Below are 19,003 nucleotides of genomic sequence, written 5' to 3' on the forward strand. Positions count from 1 at the left end.
GAGGACCCTCAAACTAAATTTCGCCACAGGTGAATTAAGGCTGCTTTATTCCTTTAAATCTTACTTTTGTTGAAATCTTCTGTCCTCAGCGATCACATTTTGACATCTCAAACCTCAATTTTTTCTCAATGAAATATAAGGTTTCTTAAATGCTGCTCTTTTCTTTGTCTATTTAGCTATAGAGGCTAACACTGCTCGTGCTGTTATGCACATGTACATGTTTGTGTACAGTTATGTTACAGGTTTTAAATTGAGGTTACAAATTACTAGTTTGGGATGCAAATAATGAGTTGTGTGCAGGAGTTGAAAAAAAAAAATTCTCTTTATATGTGAGCATTTATGGACAGATAAATTTGGAGGTGCTAACAGAAAGCTAAGCTAGCTGAATTTGAGAACACCTAAAATAACTTCAGACAGTATCTTTAAGATGTCTGTCCAGTTAAGCCAGTACATAAGGTTGTAAGATGGACCTGATGCTGTTTGATAAGGTAACCTCAAACTGTCTGCCAGCCTCAGGGGTTTACACAGTAAACAGCTTTCTATAATTTCTGCAGGAGCTGGGCAGTGTTTACAGCACTCTGGCCGCCATCCTCAACTCTGGGGATATCGAGTTTTCTCCGGTTGCTTCGGAGCACCAAACAGACAAGAGCGACATCTCCAACATTTCTGTCCTGGACAACGGTGAGAGGAGAGAGCGGCATGGTCCAACCCCGTGCAATATTTTTGAATCGGGCCGTATCGGGCCCATGATCAAGTGCTGTATAACCAAACACTCATCAGCCACCCTCTTCTGCTCCCCTATGTTGAACTATTATTCTGAAATCAAACATTCATCTGTGTAGACAAGCTACTGCAGTATTACAGAATGTAATCATTAATACATCTGCTGTGGTTTGTTGTTTTCCTCTGATTAGATTTTCTAAATATAAACACTTGTTCTGATTGGTAATTTACAAAGCTGTCGAGATGAGGTTCATGGATTTGGATTGATTTGTGACTGATGAGCAACATCATATTAATTTCTGAGTGTAAACGAGGACAGTTCAGGTTGCACACTTGCACACCCTGCATGAGTCACATGCACTCATTCTACTTTCATCGCATTCCTTATCTAATGTCCCCTCAGTGGCATCACTGCTGTGTATCCGCTCAGACGAGCTCCAGGAAGCCCTGACCTCCCACTGCGTGGTGGCCCGGGGAGAGACGATCGTCAGGCCCAACACGGTGGAGAAGGCGGCGGAGGTGAGGGACGCCATGGGCAAGGCTCTCTACGGCCGCCTCTTCAGCTGGATTGTCAACCGCATCAACGCGCTGCTGCGGCCCGACAGCCACCTAGGGTGAGATCAGGGGCGGAAAATGTGATGTGGTGTGTTTGGCTGTCATGAGCACAGAATGAGGTCATCTCAGAAAGATCCTATATTTGTATGGATAAAAACTGTGCACAATACATTTGTCAGCGATTGAAACTTGTGGACTTTGCTAAAAAAATCCAGAGTCACATAGAAAACTAATGTTTTTTAGCCTTGCTAGCAGATGGAGGGTTGGCAGCCGCGGTCAGCCCACCACTTTGATCCAGACTGTAAGATCTGAACAGCTATTAGATAGCCAAGAAATCCATGATTCCCAGAAGTTTAATGCTAATAACTGATCTTCTGACATTTCCTGTAGTGCCATCAGCAGGCTGACATTGGTGGCTTTTAGGGAAATGGCTTGAACTATTGGATGTGTTGCTACAGAATTTGACACAAGAGTTCATGTTCCTTCTTGGATGAGTAATAACTTAATCAATTGTTTGTTTTATCACCAAATAGTCGCTAAACTAATTCCCATTAGTCCTAGCTGTACTGCCTCTGTAGTGCTAATCGGCGAATTAATGTGAACCAGTGATTTCCAACCATCACCTCTTCTTCCCCTGAAATAGATGATTAATTAACAGGATAGGGAAGCCAAAACATATTATATTTACTTAGACTTTGCTCCAGACTTAATTTTGTTTTTTGACCTTCTAAAAACTATTCAAATAAATCTATCAAGACGCCATAATTAGAAGATTTTCAAGGGTTTGGCACCAAAACATCTGAAACCACTGGTGTGGACTAATTGTGATATTGTATAGAGGGCATTGACAAAAATACATTTTATTGGTACTTGTGTATTGTATCCAACTCTGCTTTCACTAATAATATTCGTCTGTATGGTCTTTTAAAGGAGGTTGGATGATGCCAAACTGGAGTGGACATGTGACACAAATGACAAAAGCAGTAAAGACAGAATTTCTAAATGAAAAGTTCATTTTCATTCTCCAGAGAGGACGACAAAGGCTTGAACATCGGCATCCTGGACATCTTCGGCTTTGAGAACTTCAAGAAGAACTCTTTCGAGCAGCTCTGCATCAACATCGCCAATGAGCAGATCCAGTTTTACTTCAACCAGCACATATTCGCATGGGAGCAGGTAAAGGCTGTGACCAGCACCCACCCTAAACTATCACTAAAACCAAACTGCTTTCTGAGTACTTGAGTCCCCCCCTGGGAAGCACTTTGTATGCATTTTTCACCTTGGTACTACCTCATTTCCATCTAAATGGTGATAACATGTCATCGTTTGTCACTCGGCGCTTTAAGAGAGATGGCAAGGGTAAAATATGCTGCTGTCTTTATTTACGGGAGAATGTGCTTCGCGATCTTCCCTTCATGCAGCCTCGTGGGTGTGTTTTGCCTTGGGGGGGCAGAGAATGGTTTGCTAATGTTAAATGATTTGGTCTCACCCATGGAGAGGAGCTATAAATCATTCCAAACGAGGGTCAATTAGGAGTTGAAGACAGTTAGCGTTTGACTTAATCTCACTCTTGGGTATTGTTGGCACCAGGCCCAGAAATACATTTGTCCTATACTGCCACCACATATACAGAGCATAAGGGAATTGTAGTGGCCTATGAGATTAGGAAGCATCACCGAACTGTCACACTCGCAGTGAATTAAAGCAGATATACCACGATTTTCCCATGTATGTGTACGGTTGCATATTGACCCAATGTGTCTGCATCCCTGCAGATTTCCTGATGTGGCTCGTTTACTGCGCAGCGTGCAGGTCATGCTACGATAAGCACGGCGACTCGGTGTTGTTTGTTCCCGTTTTGTCCTTTTCGTCTCAGAATAGAAGTCTCCTGTAATGGTGCTGAGTCATACTGGCAGCTCTGAGAGTCAGTCAGCCTGATGTGATCTGAGTATAAAGTGCAGGTCTTGGCTCACTTTGCCCCCCCTGGACCAGATTTATCCAAAGGGGGGAAGGGTAGCGTGTCACAAAGTACGATACAATAAGAGTACAACACATTATGGCATTAGTTCTGGCCAGTTTATCTTTAATGTGTCACCCTCACTGTTAACTTCCTGAAAATTCAAGCACTATATTTAAAAGATAAAGAAAAGAGCAGAAAATGGTTAGAATAAAAAATGGATTTAAAGTTACACCTGATATTCCTGCATCTGACAGGACAGCACAAAGCAAAAAAAAAACAAAAACTCATTACTTGTTAAGATAACAGCCCACAAAGTGCACAGAACAGACAAGCAGCGTCTGACTTTACCCTTCTGGTCTGTCATTACAGCTGCGGATAACTAATGTTAAATAAATACAAATAATTCAGTCTTTGAGCTGAACAACCAGCCGCTCCTCCTCAAGTATTTTCCATCACATTTCTGGCCTTGGTGGAGCTGGTTGAGGCCTAGAGGACAGTTTATTTGTCCGATAGTAGGGGACTCCAACAAACAAACAGAGATGGGAATGAATACATTAGGAACTCATGTTTCCACCAAACTTCATCTGATAAAGCTGTTATTATATTCATGTCACAGGATGAGTACCTGAATGAGGAGGTGGACGCTCGGATGATCGAGTATGAGGACAACCGGCCCCTCCTGGACCTGTTCTTACAGAAGCCCATGGGGATGCTCTCACTTCTGGATGAGGAGAGTCGCTTCCCACAGGCCACCGACCAGACCCTCGTAGGTCAGTCGCTTCAGCTCACGATTGGCTGAATTCACTGTTTACAACCTTTATTAGCGCAGGAAGTGTTGACAGAGCACGCTATGTTCTCCCCGCTGCCTTTAATGTTTACTTAGCAGCCCCTTAGAAATAAACAAGAACAAGTGGGAACAATCAACAGATCTTTAAACTGAAAGTGTTTCACGACCTCAGAGGTTCAGTTCTTTTAAATAATATGATATAAGTGATAATATACTTATTCATAGTGGTTGTGAAGATAATTAACCAACGTTTTTCTGGACATTTTAGAGAAATTTGATGACAACCTCAAGACCAAAAGCTTCTGGAGACCAAAGAGGGTCGACCTCGGCTTCGGTATTCACCACTATGCTGGAAAGGTAACTGATACTCGATTATAATAGTGCGTGCACAGAAGTTTTATTTTAAACTGAAGCTACATGATGTGCGCTGGCCTTCACACAAATACTCTCCCTCTCCGCTAAACTCTAAGGTGATTTACAACGCCGCCGGCTTCTTGGCCAAGAACAGGGACACGCTACCGGCCGACATCGTCCTTCTGCTGAGGTCGTCAGAAAACGAGCTCACTCGCAAGCTGGTCACCCATCCCCTCACCAAAACAGGTGAGGAGGAACAGCCCGGCCTCATTCCCAGTCGAATGTTTCTGTCTGCAGATGCCTGGGAGAAAGCCTTTCTAACACGCGGTTGACGTGAAACGGCTACAGTTTGGTTCGATTTGGGCAACAAAATAGTTTGTTAGGTTAAGCAAATATCACAGTTTGGGTTAAAATAAATATGTTTACGTACCCAACATAAGTTGAGTGCATAACATAAGTTAATTGATGTACTAAATTTAAAATAATGATTTTGGATTCAAACTGCACGTGAACCACAGTCTCTTGAGTGAAAGTCCTGTCTTTGCTCATCCGTCCTCCCTGACCTCCTCCCTTTAAGGACTTTCTAGCTCTTTACACCACATCACGTTGCTCTGAGTGTCTGAAATTGGAGTTGAAAGACTTGCGTGTCTCGTCCATCCTGTAGGAGAGTGGAGGAAAGAAGCTCCTCTTGCATGAAGCGCAAAAAGTTTCTGCAGAAAAAACAGGAAGAGAAATAATAGAGATGTGTGTTTGCTAAGTCCATCTTTCAATTAAACTGAATACAGACTTGCTGTAAAACAACGGCCTATTGTTGCCTATTTTAAGCAGGCTTTCCTCTCTTGTCTGCCAGACTTTTGTTGTAATAAGCTGGCCTTGGCAGCGAGAGTGACCTGTGCTGGCAGAGCAGGCTGCCAGCTCTGTCAAAACCGAATCACAAAGCCAATAATCACATAATCACATAAACTCTTAAAGTAGTCTTAAAGCTGCTGTATGAGCGTTGCTGTTTCATTCCTAATCAACAACAAGTCACGCAAAAGGAAGGACTCCTGAACTCCTTTGGTATCTGCTCCCTTGAGTTCACTTATTTGAGCCTGTTTCCAGATTTCTATCAGTTTTCTGCTAAAAATAAGCTCATTAATTTATCCCAGCTGCTGAAAATACGCATACAGTCGTGTTTTAGTGCCTGATTCCTACATGTATGACTAACTCTCCCCCGGTGAGCGAGGCCACATTGCGTTAACTGACTCTCGTCCTCCGTTTGTTTATTTCACAGGCAACCTTGCCCACACCAAGGGTAAAGGCATAAACACACTGCGCAGCCCGCGGACCCCGACACGCACCATCACCTTCGCCAAGGTACTTACAGCACTGTCTGCATTATCACTGTATTATCTTCTGCATCAAGAAGTTACCCCGAAAAGTTGTGCAATCTGTTTTTTCCCTTCTCACTCTCACTACTAGAGCCAAAAAACACTCTTGAATTACAAAGCAGCCTCTCATCTCTACACTGTTCTTCATTTCTACTTTTTTTTTACTGTAATTACAGTTTCTTCTGTTCTTACCTTTTCTGTTTTGTTTTTGTCTTCCTCTGTGTCTGCATTTCTATCTTAAAAGATGGGAGTCCTAACCTTATACAGTTCTTTTTCTTTCAGTGAGGTAATCAACATATTTCCATGTAGTTTGTGTTAAATGTTTCTAGCAGTGTGGACACTTTACTCACCCTAGATCCCCTAACATGTAGTGCTTTGTGTTTAGAGTCAGTGACAGCGACAGCTTTTCACAGTTTATGCAAAGCAAACTTTTGCAGGATGCTCAGTGCATAAACGTATCTTCATTAAGTCATCTGAATGTAGATGCTCTGTTAAAGCCTTTCCTATCCCCTGATGTCTGTTCGTAGCACCAGGCCTCATGCTGATAACCAGTTTGAGTACATTGACTTGCACAGTGAACCAAAGTTGGAAAAAAATGCGAACGAAAGTATTAAATTTTGCATTCAAAGCATTCAATAATCATCCCAAGTCTCCTTCAGTCGCCAATGGCCAAATAAGAATTTAATTTCTTTCTTTAATTACGTGACTTACTTTGGTGAATTTGTTTAAATTGTGTCAGTACACGATTGCAGTGCCTGCTGGATGCAGAGCTTGAGGCAATTTGCTCACCTAAAAGCAACTGACAGTAGCTACATTTAAATGAACTGTGTTTGATGAGTTCTTGAATCTATTTCCATTCATCTGCATATGTTAGACAAAAAGCTCATCAAAGGCTTCGCTCTTAAGAGGCGAAATGAGCATTTGAAATGCTACAAACAGTATTAGGCTGATTGCTTGCTTTAAACTGTTTCCCCCAGTGTAATAGTGCTGAGAAATAGATGTAGGGCTTGTTCAGATGTTGCAAAATATCTGCTGGATCCAGGTTAATACATTTGTGTTTGTGATTTTCTTTATATTCATGTTGATCTTCATTATTATTACTATGAGTAGTTTTGTTAATTTATAATAGCAGTTTTTTAGCATATAAATTTTATTAAATTTGAATTTACATGATTTCTAAGTGAGAAAACTTTTTGAATTAACAGCTTTGGACGAGTTGTATTTATGCAGATCGTACTCCTGATTTGGCACTTGTTTTTTTTTTGTGTGTGTGTTTATCCATTTTATGCGTCTCTTTTGCAGCCATCTTGGGAATTAAAGCTCGCTCCTGAAAAAAAAAGCTTGCTCCCTGTGCCTCTTCATGACACAGTACAAATGCAAACGGTGATTGGTGATTTTTCAGAGGAAGATTTAAACGTAGTAAATTTGACGTATATATTGTCATTTTAAAGATGTGAAGCACCTGCAGATGTGCTTCAGTTGACACAGTTAGGTCACTGTCCTCATTTCATCCTGGCCTAATGTGCATCGTGCTAAAATGTTCCCTTTCATCACATAACATTGTATGTAAAGGCATTGGTCTGCAGACACATACCGTGCGCCATGATTTATTGGGATTTTGACCAGCTTTCTGTTTCCTTGTTCAGCCAGGTGAACCCGGAGACACACCATACCACCCGAGAGAAACCACCAACATGAGAACACAGACAGTGGCCTCCTACTTCAGAGTAAGATTGTTTTCTCTAATTTTCTTCCCAAAATTGTACAAAAAAAAAACCTTAATCAAGCTGTCTCTTCTTCTCTCTTCTAGTACTCGCTGATGGACCTGCTGTCCAAAATGGTGGCAGGGCAGCCTCACTTTGTTCGCTGCATCAAACCAAACAACGATCGCCAAGCCAACAAGTTTGACCGGGAGAAGGTCCTGGTTCAGCTGCGCTACACCGGAGTTCTGGAGACCGCCAAGATCAGACGGCAGGGCTACTCTCACCGCATCCTGTTTGCTAACTTCATAAAGAGGTCAGCAGCCTCCTCGCTTCGCACCAGGAGGCAGTGATGTTGTGTCAAGTGCAAAGCAGTATATGGTGTGTGTTGGCGCTTGTATTAGCTGATTACACTGACTGTTACAGGTACTACATCTTGGCTTTCCATGCTCATGAGGAGCCAGCTGTGACTCAAGAAACATGTGCTGCAATACTGGAGAAGGCCAAGCTGGAGAACTGGGCAATGGGGAAGACTAAGGTGAGTGGAGATGTAGGCTCTACATTGGATAGCACTTTAAAGGGACTGAAGCAGCAGGGCTCTGAGCTGACATTTATTTTTAGGGCCACTGGTGCCTCAAACTGACTTAACTGGGACATGCTGCCAAAGAATTCTGAAACATAAGATGTACTTGGTACCTAACAAAGGACAAGTATGCATTGACTTTCTAGAATGCTTCCCTTTTCATACAGCAGAGAGTCCACAAATGGATGGTTGGTGTTTTACAGCATTTTATCCAATCAGCAACAAACTTCCCAATAGCACTGACAATAAAATAAACCCCATGTGAGCTTGTTTTTGATTACACATTATTATGCCCACATAAAAGCCACGAAGGCAAGGCCATGCAAACCAAGACCACAGCTAATTAACTCGCACTCTGCCAGTTTCTTGTAGAACGTGTACGATTGTTGTTGCACAAACACAGTAGTAAAATGACTGCAAGACACTGGGAATCTTACAGGAAGTCAGACAAGCATTAAAAAGGATATTAAGTGCCACACTCTACTGCAAACAGGTGCCACCTTAATGAAAGGAAGCGACTTGCTTGTGCAGCGCTCTTTTCAAGTGCTTTCTTGCATGACACCTTGATTCCCACTGATTTCGTATTTAGTAGAAAGATTTTGCAGTTCCGATACAACTGCGTAGCTGATCCTGTCAAGGTAAAATAGATATGCTGCAGTGGTCAGTGAGGTGCTGTATGTGTCCCTGCTCTCAGGTGTTTCTCAAGTACTACCACGTTGAACACCTGAACCTGATGGTGCAGCAGGCCACCCAACGGATCATTCTCCTGCAGGCTTACGTCCGAGGCTGGCTGGGAGCCAAGCGCTACCGGCGAGTGTTAAAAGAGCGAGAACAGAGTGCTCTGGTGCTGCAGTCGGGTTCGTAAACTTTACACTCTGTACTGCTGTTATCTACAACAGCATGAACAAGTCATCAAGCAGTTATTCTAATATTTTCTATGCCAGTTCCTGCTTTGATTTTTGATTCAAACTCTCCAGCTTACAGAGGTCACAAAGCCCGGAAGAGGGTGGCTGATGACAAAAGCAAAGCAAAATTTGAGGCCTTCATCATCCAGTTTCAGGCTGGTAAGAACAATCTGAGATGGAGTCAGTTATCCAACACAATCTGAGCTTTGTGGGTATTACATTTGTTTCTCTTTTCGTCGTCTTCAGTTTGCAGGGGCTATCTTGCAAAAAAGAAATACAAGGAGTTGGTAGATGAGAAGAACAAAGCTGCTACCAAGATTCAGGCCCGTTACAGAGGGCACAAGGAAAGGAAAAGCTTCAAAAGAAAACGGTATCAGAGAGGAAATGTACAAAAAATAGCATTGAAAAAAGAGTGTTTGTTTTTCTGACAAAGATGTACTCATTATGTTTGTAGAGAAGCCAAAGAGAAAGAAAAAGAAGAGAAAGCGCTGAAGGAAAAAGAGGAAAAGACTCCTGAACCAGAAAAGATCACTAATGATGAAGACTCCCCTGCCCCCGACAACGAAGCAATGAACGAGGAAGAGGAAACTAAAGCTGCCGTGGTTCTCCAAAGCAACTACAGGGGTTACAAAGAGAGAAAAAAGTTTAAGGAGAGACAAAAGACGATGGCTGGGGCTGAATTAGAGTTACCGTCAAATGTGGTGGTGGAGCAAGAAAGTGAGCAAGAGCCTCCGAGCAAAGCAGAGGCAGGAGAAAAGACAGCTGATGAACAAGAGGAGAATGATGAAGAGGAAGAAAGTACGTATGAAGCCGAGGAGAATGATGACAGCGATCACACACAGGTGCCAGAAGATGACGAACATACAGAAGTGGCAGATGACGCAGTGATTGTTGACGCACCAGCTGCGAATGATGGAAGAGGAGGACGGGAGGAGGACACGAAGGAGGAGAGCGGACAAGAAAAGGCTGCAGGAGAAGAGGTTGTCAACGTAGAAGAAGAAACCAAGGCTGCTACTGTTCTCCAGAGTAATTTCAGAGGTCACAAAGAGAGGAAGAGGTTGCAGGAAGAAGGCAAAATCCCAGCAAAAAAACAGAGAGCAAAAAGTCCTACTGGTGAAGAGGAAGTGCCCACAGCAAGCAGCCCTACAGGTGAGGAAGAAGTGCCCACAGTGAGCAGCCCTACAGGTGAGGAAGAAGTGCCCACAGCGAGCAGCCCTACAGGTGAGGAAGAAGTGCCCACAGCAAGCAGCCCTACAGGTGAGGAAGAAGTGCCGGAAGTTCAAACACCAGCCGAAAGCATCTGCAACGAGGAGGCAGAAAAAGACAAATCAACAGAAGCTCAAGATGCAGCAGATGTTTCTTCAATTAATATCAAGTTAGAAGACCAAGACGAGACCAAAGCAGCTGTGGTGCTTCAGAGCAACTTCCGTGGCCACAAGGAGCGCAAGCGACTCGAGGAGGAAGGAAAGATCCCCAAGAAGAGGAAGAAGGAGAAAGAAGTAACACCAGGACCTCCAATAGAAGAAGAACAGGTACTGCAGACAGAGGAATCAGTGCCAGAGCCCCAGCCGGGTACTTCTGCGGAGAACCCGGAAGGACTGGACGAGGAAAAAGCTGCCACTGTCCTTCAGAGTAACTTCAGAGGCCATCGGGACCGGAAGAAACTGAAAGCAGAGAGAGAAACGCAGCAGAAGGCAAAGGCAGAAGCTGCCGATGATGCAGAAGAGGGAACTAAAGAGGAGGCAGAGGAGGAGGCCCTGGATGTAAATGACGTGGCGATAGAACGTAAAGACGAGACAGATGCTGAGAAAGAAAGGCTGGAGGAAGAGCAGGCCGCAGTGAAGATCCAGAGCAACTTCAGAGGGTACAAGGACAGGAAGAACCTGAAGGCCAACAAGAAAGCAGCACAGACAGAAGCTGCACAGCTGGAGAGCTTCTCCAAAGAGGTAAAACCACCCAACACGTTTATTACTCCCCCAACTCATCCCCTCTTTCCACTCACTTATTGTTTTCGTCAAATCTCTTCAACAGATCTCAAAGACTTCTCAGGACTTTGTGGCCCTGCAGCAGAAGTTGAATGAGATCATCCAGGCCCATCAATCAAACCCGGAGAACAATGGCATGTTTGTGAGAGGGAAAGCAATCAATGGCTATGCTCCCCAGAATCACCAATCAAGTAAGATAATTGAGATTGGCTGAGTGACAAACAGATTATAAAGATGTACATGTAATGCGTAATGTCGGCACAGATTGACCCGAGGTTAATGTGTATTTCTGGTTCTGCTGTCGAAGCACTGAACCATCAGATAGTTGAAAAAGACCGTCTCCCTGTCTAAGGAGGAAATTTATCTACTCTTTTGGTAAATCCATCCTTCATAAAGGCTTTTTTGAATTTGCTGCATTGAGGTTATCCCTCACTGACACTCAGCTAAATGGAGTTCATATTCACTCCAGTAAGAGTGAAACTGTCATTTCCCGCCACGCTTAGAAGATGCTCAAGCCCAGATTGCAAATATAAAAGATCTGTGGAAGGAGCTGTTCGGTATTTCCAAGTTAATGTTTGCGGGCTTGTGTCGGCCATTTCTTTCTGTAAAAAGAGAGAGATTTTATTTCCGTCTTCTCACAGAAGAAGACGATGTGATCGACGCGCGCCGCGAGGCTTGATTAGATCAGGACACCTGGGAAAGTCGAGTGCCAAAACAGGAAGTGCTTCTCTACCCAATGTGTCATCAAAAATAGAATTTGATTTGCACAGGTGATAGCTGTAATTGCTTTCAGGGTGGCGAGCGAGGGGGAGACAGCTAATTGAAAGTTAGTCGTCTTTGCAAAGCGGAGCTGGCAGCTAAAGTGTCAACGCTGACGTGGGTTCAGGTGTAATATTACCAATGATTACCTTTCCTGGCCTGGTATCATGATTATTCTGCCATTCATTTGATCTTTGGCAGCTGTTTGAGTTTTATTACAAGTATAGACTGATGATATCAATTCAATCTTTTTAAGTGGTACATCTACTGAAGTCTTATCTGTCGGATTCTCAGCATTTTAATCATGTTTTTGCATAATTTGTAATGAAATCCAATACAAGAACCCCAGTATGCTTAGGAATTTAGTTCATAATGGACAATTTAACTGCATCCAACACCGAGTTCAGTGGCAATGCACAAATTCGTGCTTCCTACATGTAACAAGTTGGAACATAAAGGTGTGGAGGTCAGGATGTTGGTTGGTTGTGTTCATTTTTAGTTTTAGTGGAAATTAAAGTCAAGTTATATTGAATATTTAAGTCTCTGAGCCCAAGTTACCACAGTCTTTCAGAGGTTTAGTTTTCTTAAACCCAACCATAACTTAACATGCACCTTTGGGCTACTGACGCCAAAAGTGGTAATTCTGGCAGACTGCAATCATCATTGTATAGTCAGGTGTTTTAAACACATCATAATAAGGCAACCTGTCAGTAGAACATGTAGATTGAGCCATAAAGCCACACTAATGTCGATGGAAGGCTTTCGAACATTAGCCACCTTAAGCTAGTGGTCATACCAGATCAAATAAGGTTGCAGCAGGCTCATAAATATAACTTTTCTTATGTAGGAGAAAGATTTCATGTCTTTTTTTAAACATTACATAGTCTGACTTTAACTTTGATGTCGTGTTTTAGTTTTCTAACTTTGATTACACCTTGACCATAGTTTTTGTCCACGACCTTTCTCTAAACTACAGGTACTATCGTTGTTGTTAGCATGCAACACAATTCAGGGTTTTGCAGAACTGTCCAATATCAGCTTTAAGGAATTAGTTGATGTGTTAATTAAGGAGCTTTAGAGGTGCTGGTATGCAGATTGTTAGCTTTAAGCAGAGCCTGGCCAGCTGTTTCCCCGTTTTCTGCTAAGCTAAGATAACAGGCTGCTGGCTCTAGCTTCAGATTAACCGTGCCGACGTGAGACATGATATTGATCTTCTCATCCAGCTCTTGTCAAGGAAGCGAATAAGCTTGTTTCCTAATATGTTGAACTGTTCCTTCAATATGCCGTCGCAGGATCTGCTTCTATCTGATTTTATTTGGGTGAAATTTTTACAAACATGGTACACGTTTCTCACTCCGCTCTGAGTTTCCAGTAGAACAGCGTTCCTCTAATCCAGGCATGTTTGCCCTTTACTTTTCTCAGGCAACAGCACGTTGCCTGAGGTAAAGCAGAATGAATTATCTGTGTTATTTCCAAAGGCTAATGCAACTCCCTGTAAAATTATGCTTTTCAGCTACACTGGGTCATTTCTCCAACGACACTCCTGAGCCGTCCTCATACATTTCTGTAACATAATAAACTTGATCAGAATAATTTGTGACACACACAATGAAGGCAGAGGGATGCCAGTCACATTGTTCTTCATGGGAAAGGTCATCAAATGTTAATCACATCATGTGAGCAAGCGTTTCCGACAATTATGGCAGGAATTAATAAGAGTGTGTGTGAAATTGGCTTTACTCGTTTGTGCAATACAGAATGACCTTTAGATGGAGTTGTTCAATAATATTACAAACTTTTCACCTCCTTTACCTGAGAGCTTCTGCACATGATGGATTGTTTTTTGCCACGTGCTTTCCCCTTACATGAGCAGTGATTAATAATGAGCAACAAGCAAAGGTCGTCGCAATATGTTAATAATTGCAATATCACATGCCCAAAGAGGAAAATTGGAACGGTATATCAGTCATGACAAATATGATATATTGCAACACATCCGCTACAGTATGGAAGCTGTTCTGCATGACAGGCTGCACAGATGGTTACAAACACACCTCTCTGATTGTGTTCGATAGCGTGCAGACTGAAACGGATCATCACAAAGTTATAGGACGCATTGTTTGTGTCAAAGGTTGATTCACGTAATCTCTGTTGGAAAATTCAAAGTGGCCAAAGGCCTAAGGGTTAAACTGCAGTATATATGGAGGGAAGTTCAATAAGCACAACAGAGTCGAAAGGGTGTGTAATCCAACCAACCGTGTACTATGTAGTGATCCCACCGGCTCTCGAGCTGTTTCATCATGATGGTGTACTTTCAAATGATAGACAGAGCTCTGGACTGTTCATCTGGGTGTAATCACATAAACAGATCATCAGTTTTATGCTCATTTTTACCCAAACTCCTCCGATCCAATCATAGTGAAAAGCAAAACACTTCACCTCAGGTTTCTGCAGACATTATCAGCACCTGCACTTAAATTTAAGGCAGCACAGGCAGGAGGTCGGACTGACCGAACACACTGAAAAGAATGTAACTGACAAGCCCGGAGGCACAAGGTTTGAGGACTCAAGATGCAGACCACAGACAGCTCAGCAGAGTTTCAAAATAAAAGGTTTATTTAACTCAAAGCGCTCAGGATAAACAATGAATGGCAAACTGAAGGAGATACAAAGTACAACAGAAAACGCTAAGGATAACTGGAAAACTAGAAAATGAATAATCAAGCTCGAAGGCTGAGGCGATAACAAAGTAACAAACAAATATACCAAACTAGACTAGATGCAAAGTATCAAACAAAAGACCTTACAGGCAATACTGATAACTAGACTTACACAGACAAGGATCAAGGACGCTAGAGAGCAAGGCGAGTACGAGACAAGGCACATGACAATCTGGCACAGGACAAAGGGAGACGCGGACTATATATACACGAGGTAACAATGAACAGGTGGAGACAATTAGGGCGGGGTAGACAATCAGACAGGCGGGAAACACACCGGGAAGTCAAGGGCCTGAAACGAGAGGAGAGTTAGGTTTCACAATAAAACAGGAAGTGTATGACAAGACATGACGCTAGTGAACAAAAACACTTAACAGATTTGACGAGACATGACAGTAGCACAGAAAACCAAGACAGAGACTGTTTTGTTCTGTCTCAAAGCTGCTTTTCTCTAAGAGGCCATTTTTAAGAGAAAGCCCTTGTGCTGCCCGGAGGGGTTTAAAACACATCCATGTATCCCAGTAATCCCAGTTTGAGTCCAGCCCATTCCCCATCTCTCTCTCCCCTCATTTCCTGTCATTCCTGCCAATAAAAGACATGAAAGTGTCAAAAATACTTAAATAGAAAAACTTGTTAACTTGTTTGTTGTTAACAAAGACCAATGTTTTGTGATTGTATTTTTCTTGCACCTGTAAATAAATGCAGATTTATATGCTACCAAAGTTTTCTGGTGCAGCCCCAATTGAGTTTGTAATGAAAAATTGACGTTATGAACAACTGTAGTAAATTGTAGTTACTAGTTAGAGAAATCCATCACAGAAATGGTAGAAATGCTCATTTCAACATTAACGTCAGTATACTATAATGCAATGTACACGCAGGCCAATCATAAACTCTGTAAATTCTCATTTTAGATACAGAAAAGCCCGCCTTTAATTAACAGCCACACATTTACGCCTCTTAAAGTTGTTGAACAGTATGCTGGGAGATGAAGGAAATCAGAAAAGGGAGGTACATGGGTGCATTTGAGGGGCAGTTTTCCTTTCAGTGTCCATTCATGCGCACTCTTCCATCAGGAAGAAGTAGCACATCATTACCCAGCGCTGTTTATCTGGGAACAAGTAGACCAATTTTAACCACCTTTGTCACTTTTCAGCTGACAAGAGGCTGTCGCGGACCCCCCGCAGGACCCAGCAGCCAAAGACCCTCAACACACCAGAGGACTCCACCTATTACAACTTGATTCATGTGAGCCATAGAAAGAGATGGAGAACAATTTCAGACACATGCCACCACAAAGCTTTCCCAGCTGTTAGCTTCCACAATACATTATTGATTGGCAGTTAGTACTCTCAACTACATATGTTCCCAGAGTTTTCTGGAAAAGTTTCTTACTTACATTTATGTAATTATTTGTAATGTTTTATAATTTCAGCGAACAATAGCTCAGTGCAAAGTTACTCTTTTTTCCCACACTTCATGTTTGTTGACAATGCTGTCAGTACTGTTACTGTAGACACAGTATAATGCATTCAATCAATAGTTCAATAAATTCATAACGAACACCAGACATTCAACATTTGATAAAGGGTAGGAAGCTTCACAAATAGTTGTGGAATTGAAAAAATTTTTTTTTTTAAGTGCTGTAGTTTTAAAACATGATTAACCAAATGATGACGATCGCTCCTAACAACTTCATATACAGTGGTTCCCAACCTGGGGTCACAACCCCCCAACAGGAAGTATCTGCAAAGCAAAGGTTTTGCTAATTGTTGGATCATTTTACCTCATTGGGCCTGTAAAAATATTCGAATCTCTTTTTTTTTTCAAAAGCTCAAATTTTATTAACTGAAAATCCAGAAACAAGGAAATGTCCATGGTCTACAGTCATGCTAGCTGTGTGGTTGTACTTTTCAGCTAATGCTAACACTGCCAAGCTAACATGCTCACAAGCTAATATGCTGATGTTTAGCAAGTATAATGTCTGCCATGTTGACCATCTTACTTTGGCATGCTTATATTTGTTAATGGGATTAGATGTCATCAGTTTTGCAGATATTTCATAAGTTAAAGTATTGGACGTATAAAACTGGCCTGATGGTGGCACTAGAGGAAAGGTTGTCATCAAACGTTTGCGCCGAACTTTTTGCATTCATCCTGATGCAATCCATTCAATACTTTTCAGTGGTGGAGCAGCCGACAGACCTATATTTCCATCCATATAGCTGTATTGCTAGCATGGCTAAGGTAACTCTGGCTAACTGGTCACAGCTTGACAACAGATGCAACCTGTAATGGGCCAAAGAGCATTTTTGCTTCATATTGAGGGGTACAAGCCAAAATGTTGGGACCCATTGTTCTAAAACCGATTTCTTTTTCTTTACCTGAGCACAGAGAGTTGGAGTGTTTGATTGACATGTGGTAATCTGTCCTGTCTCTCTCCACCCAGAGGTCTGTCCAGGATGATAAACGCAAGCCCAGGAAAGAGGAGTAAGTGGCCGGTTCTTATTTCAACCTCGTTTTAACAACCTATCACTACTGTTTTAAGAGGTTGGCGTGCTGCCAGCTTGCTTAGCACGCCGGGTCCATAGTAATGACAGTAGCCCAGTGCAGACATAAGGACAGCGTCTGGGTCCAAACCCAACGACCTGCAGCATTACACACATCCCCAGTGAAATTAATTAGCCTCACCTTTCAGTCGCTTAGTATATGAAATTTAATGTTAGGCATCGAAATATGTAAGATGTTCCATATAGGTTGCTAACTTTACCTGCAGTTCAGGTCTTTTTTTTAAAGAAAGGTGAGTAGTAAGTGTGTGTGGTTGTGTGCGTTCATGCATATGCATGTGTCGTACAGGCCACAAGGTGAGCGTACCGCCCAGAGCGAGGGGGTGAAGATAGGCCGATAGGGCTGGCTGTACAAGAAGGGGCCAGGGTGCTTTATCACAGCAGTCTGACGACACACACACACACTCACACACACACACACACACACACACATCTTGATATACACACACACACAAACAGTGCGACACAGTGCTAAACATCAAGGGTAATAATTTGTTAGCAGATAAATAAAGCCAGCGATGGACAGGAGCAGTTTACATGCATCATTAAGGATGAGAAGGTCAGCAGGAAAGATAGCGTCTGTGGCTAAAGCTGACAGCAGAGGAGGATGGGAGATGAGAGAGCGTGGGTGGTAAGAGGAGTGGATACTGAAGAGAAGACAGAGGTGATGGTAGTAAATGGGAGTAAAGCATGCAAAAGGAGAAAGAGAGAGGCAGAGTTAATCAGAAACAATGATGGTGAACCACAGATATCTTCATTTTATTGCCAATATCAAGCAGTGATCTATTGTGTAATCTCTATCTCTAGATATGTGACATAACAGTGATTCAGCCTATTGCCAGCTCATAAAACCTTTCATCTTTTCCATCCCGACGTTGACGCCATTAGTGTGGCAGTTTGTTGAAGAGGAAAGCAGGAAAAATGAGGTAGTTAGCATCAGCAGTGAACCAGGGATGAACCAGCCCCCGAACCAACCATGGGTCAGCTGAGCCGGTCTCCTGGTGGCTGAACCAGGCCTGAGCAGGAAATAAAGAGCAAACACAGATCTCCAAAGAAAAGCTCTACTAAGAGTCTAAGAGTCATGCTACCATCATGCTGCAGCTGTTCTGTGAGGCTGCACTCAGTTGCAGCTGCTTTGAGGTAAATGCTAACATCAGCATGCTAACATGCTAAAAATGGCAATAAATTCCAGTAAAATTCCAATATTTAGCAGGTGCTTGTGCAGTGCCCATTCAAAACAAGTGATTTAGACCATGAACTCATAAGGAAATTGTTGACTCATTTGCTCATTTTCCCATAAGCGTACATAAAATTTGCAACCAGTAGAGTCGCCCTCTGCTGGCCATTAGAAAGAATGCGGATTTAAGGCACTTTGGCTTCACTTTTCAAACCCAGAATCTCCAAACTATTTACACAGTCTATGTTTGGGTCCAGCCTATGTAGCCATTTGGGACCAGGCTATTTCAGGGAGCAAAAGCGGCCATTCTGAAAGTTACATCTCTGGTGCTTGAAGTCACACCACATGTCGGCTTGTTAATGTCATAAAGATCAGCTTTAGCCCCTTTAGCCTACAAACTTTACTTGACTTAAATATTACTTGGTAGTTTGTTTCCAGTATTAATCCAAATCTGCGTGTAAAAACGTAATATTCTCTTGAAGGGGACGATGTCAGCGAGGTTTTCTCCTCATGCTGCTGTTCCACTCACAGACTTCAGCCAGCAGTCCAGAGAACAGATAGACACTGTAATTACAATCAAGAGGACATTTTCATTCCAGCCTCAGAACAGCAGATTCATCATGATTCACCAGCGGGATGATTGTGTGTCTTATTAGGAGGTCAGCGCTGGACTCAAACTCATCACAGCGTTAGATCGTGTCTGCTGTGACGCTCGTGTCAACCGAGCGCTGCGGTCATGAAAGACACTGATTTCCAATAGAGGTCGGCAGCGTATGTTAATAACGTGTGAGACGCATTGACATGGATGTTCTCTTTCTCTCGCTTCTGTTCACATGGAGGTCAGATCGTAGGTTCGGC

The 19,003-nt window shown here is 42.7% G+C and overlaps 1 protein-coding gene across 4 annotated transcripts in view; it reads left to right on the forward strand.

The window, feature by feature from the left end:
* Window positions 1-19,003, forward strand: part of myo3a (myosin IIIA) — a 55,220-nt gene that overhangs the window by 33,095 nt on the left and 3,122 nt on the right. The window contains exons 17-38 of one of the 4 annotated variants that reach the window (XM_041961274.1): window positions 555-681; window positions 1,127-1,337; window positions 2,307-2,454; window positions 3,855-4,008; window positions 4,294-4,382; window positions 4,496-4,625; window positions 5,653-5,735; window positions 5,994-6,035; window positions 7,052-7,132; window positions 7,396-7,476; window positions 7,560-7,765; window positions 7,876-7,987; window positions 8,727-8,889; window positions 9,010-9,096; window positions 9,184-9,307; window positions 9,392-9,580; window position 9,622; window positions 9,753-10,097; window positions 10,248-10,883; window positions 10,969-11,113; window positions 15,558-15,649; window positions 16,851-16,891. In XM_041961274.1, the coding sequence (XP_041817208.1) occupies window positions 555-681; window positions 1,127-1,337; window positions 2,307-2,454; window positions 3,855-4,008; window positions 4,294-4,382; window positions 4,496-4,625; window positions 5,653-5,735; window positions 5,994-6,035; window positions 7,052-7,132; window positions 7,396-7,476; window positions 7,560-7,765; window positions 7,876-7,987; window positions 8,727-8,889; window positions 9,010-9,096; window positions 9,184-9,307; window positions 9,392-9,580; window position 9,622; window positions 9,753-10,097; window positions 10,248-10,883; window positions 10,969-11,113; window positions 15,558-15,649; window positions 16,851-16,891 (3,287 nt within the window). Of the gene's footprint in view, window positions 1-554; window positions 682-1,126; window positions 1,338-2,306; window positions 2,455-3,854; window positions 4,009-4,293; window positions 4,383-4,495; window positions 4,626-5,652; window positions 5,736-5,993; window positions 6,036-7,051; window positions 7,133-7,395; window positions 7,477-7,559; window positions 7,766-7,875; window positions 7,988-8,726; window positions 8,890-9,009; window positions 9,097-9,183; window positions 9,308-9,391; window positions 10,884-10,968; window positions 11,114-15,557; window positions 15,650-16,850; window positions 16,892-19,003 lie in introns of all 4 variants that reach the window. The other 3 variants (XM_041961275.1, XM_041961276.1, XM_041961273.1) reach the window with 3 other exon arrangements.

This window comes from Chelmon rostratus, chromosome 20 (genome assembly GCF_017976325.1).
Source record: "Chelmon rostratus isolate fCheRos1 chromosome 20, fCheRos1.pri, whole genome shotgun sequence".
In the NCBI taxonomy this organism is placed as follows: domain Eukaryota; kingdom Metazoa; phylum Chordata; class Actinopteri; order Chaetodontiformes; family Chaetodontidae; genus Chelmon; species Chelmon rostratus.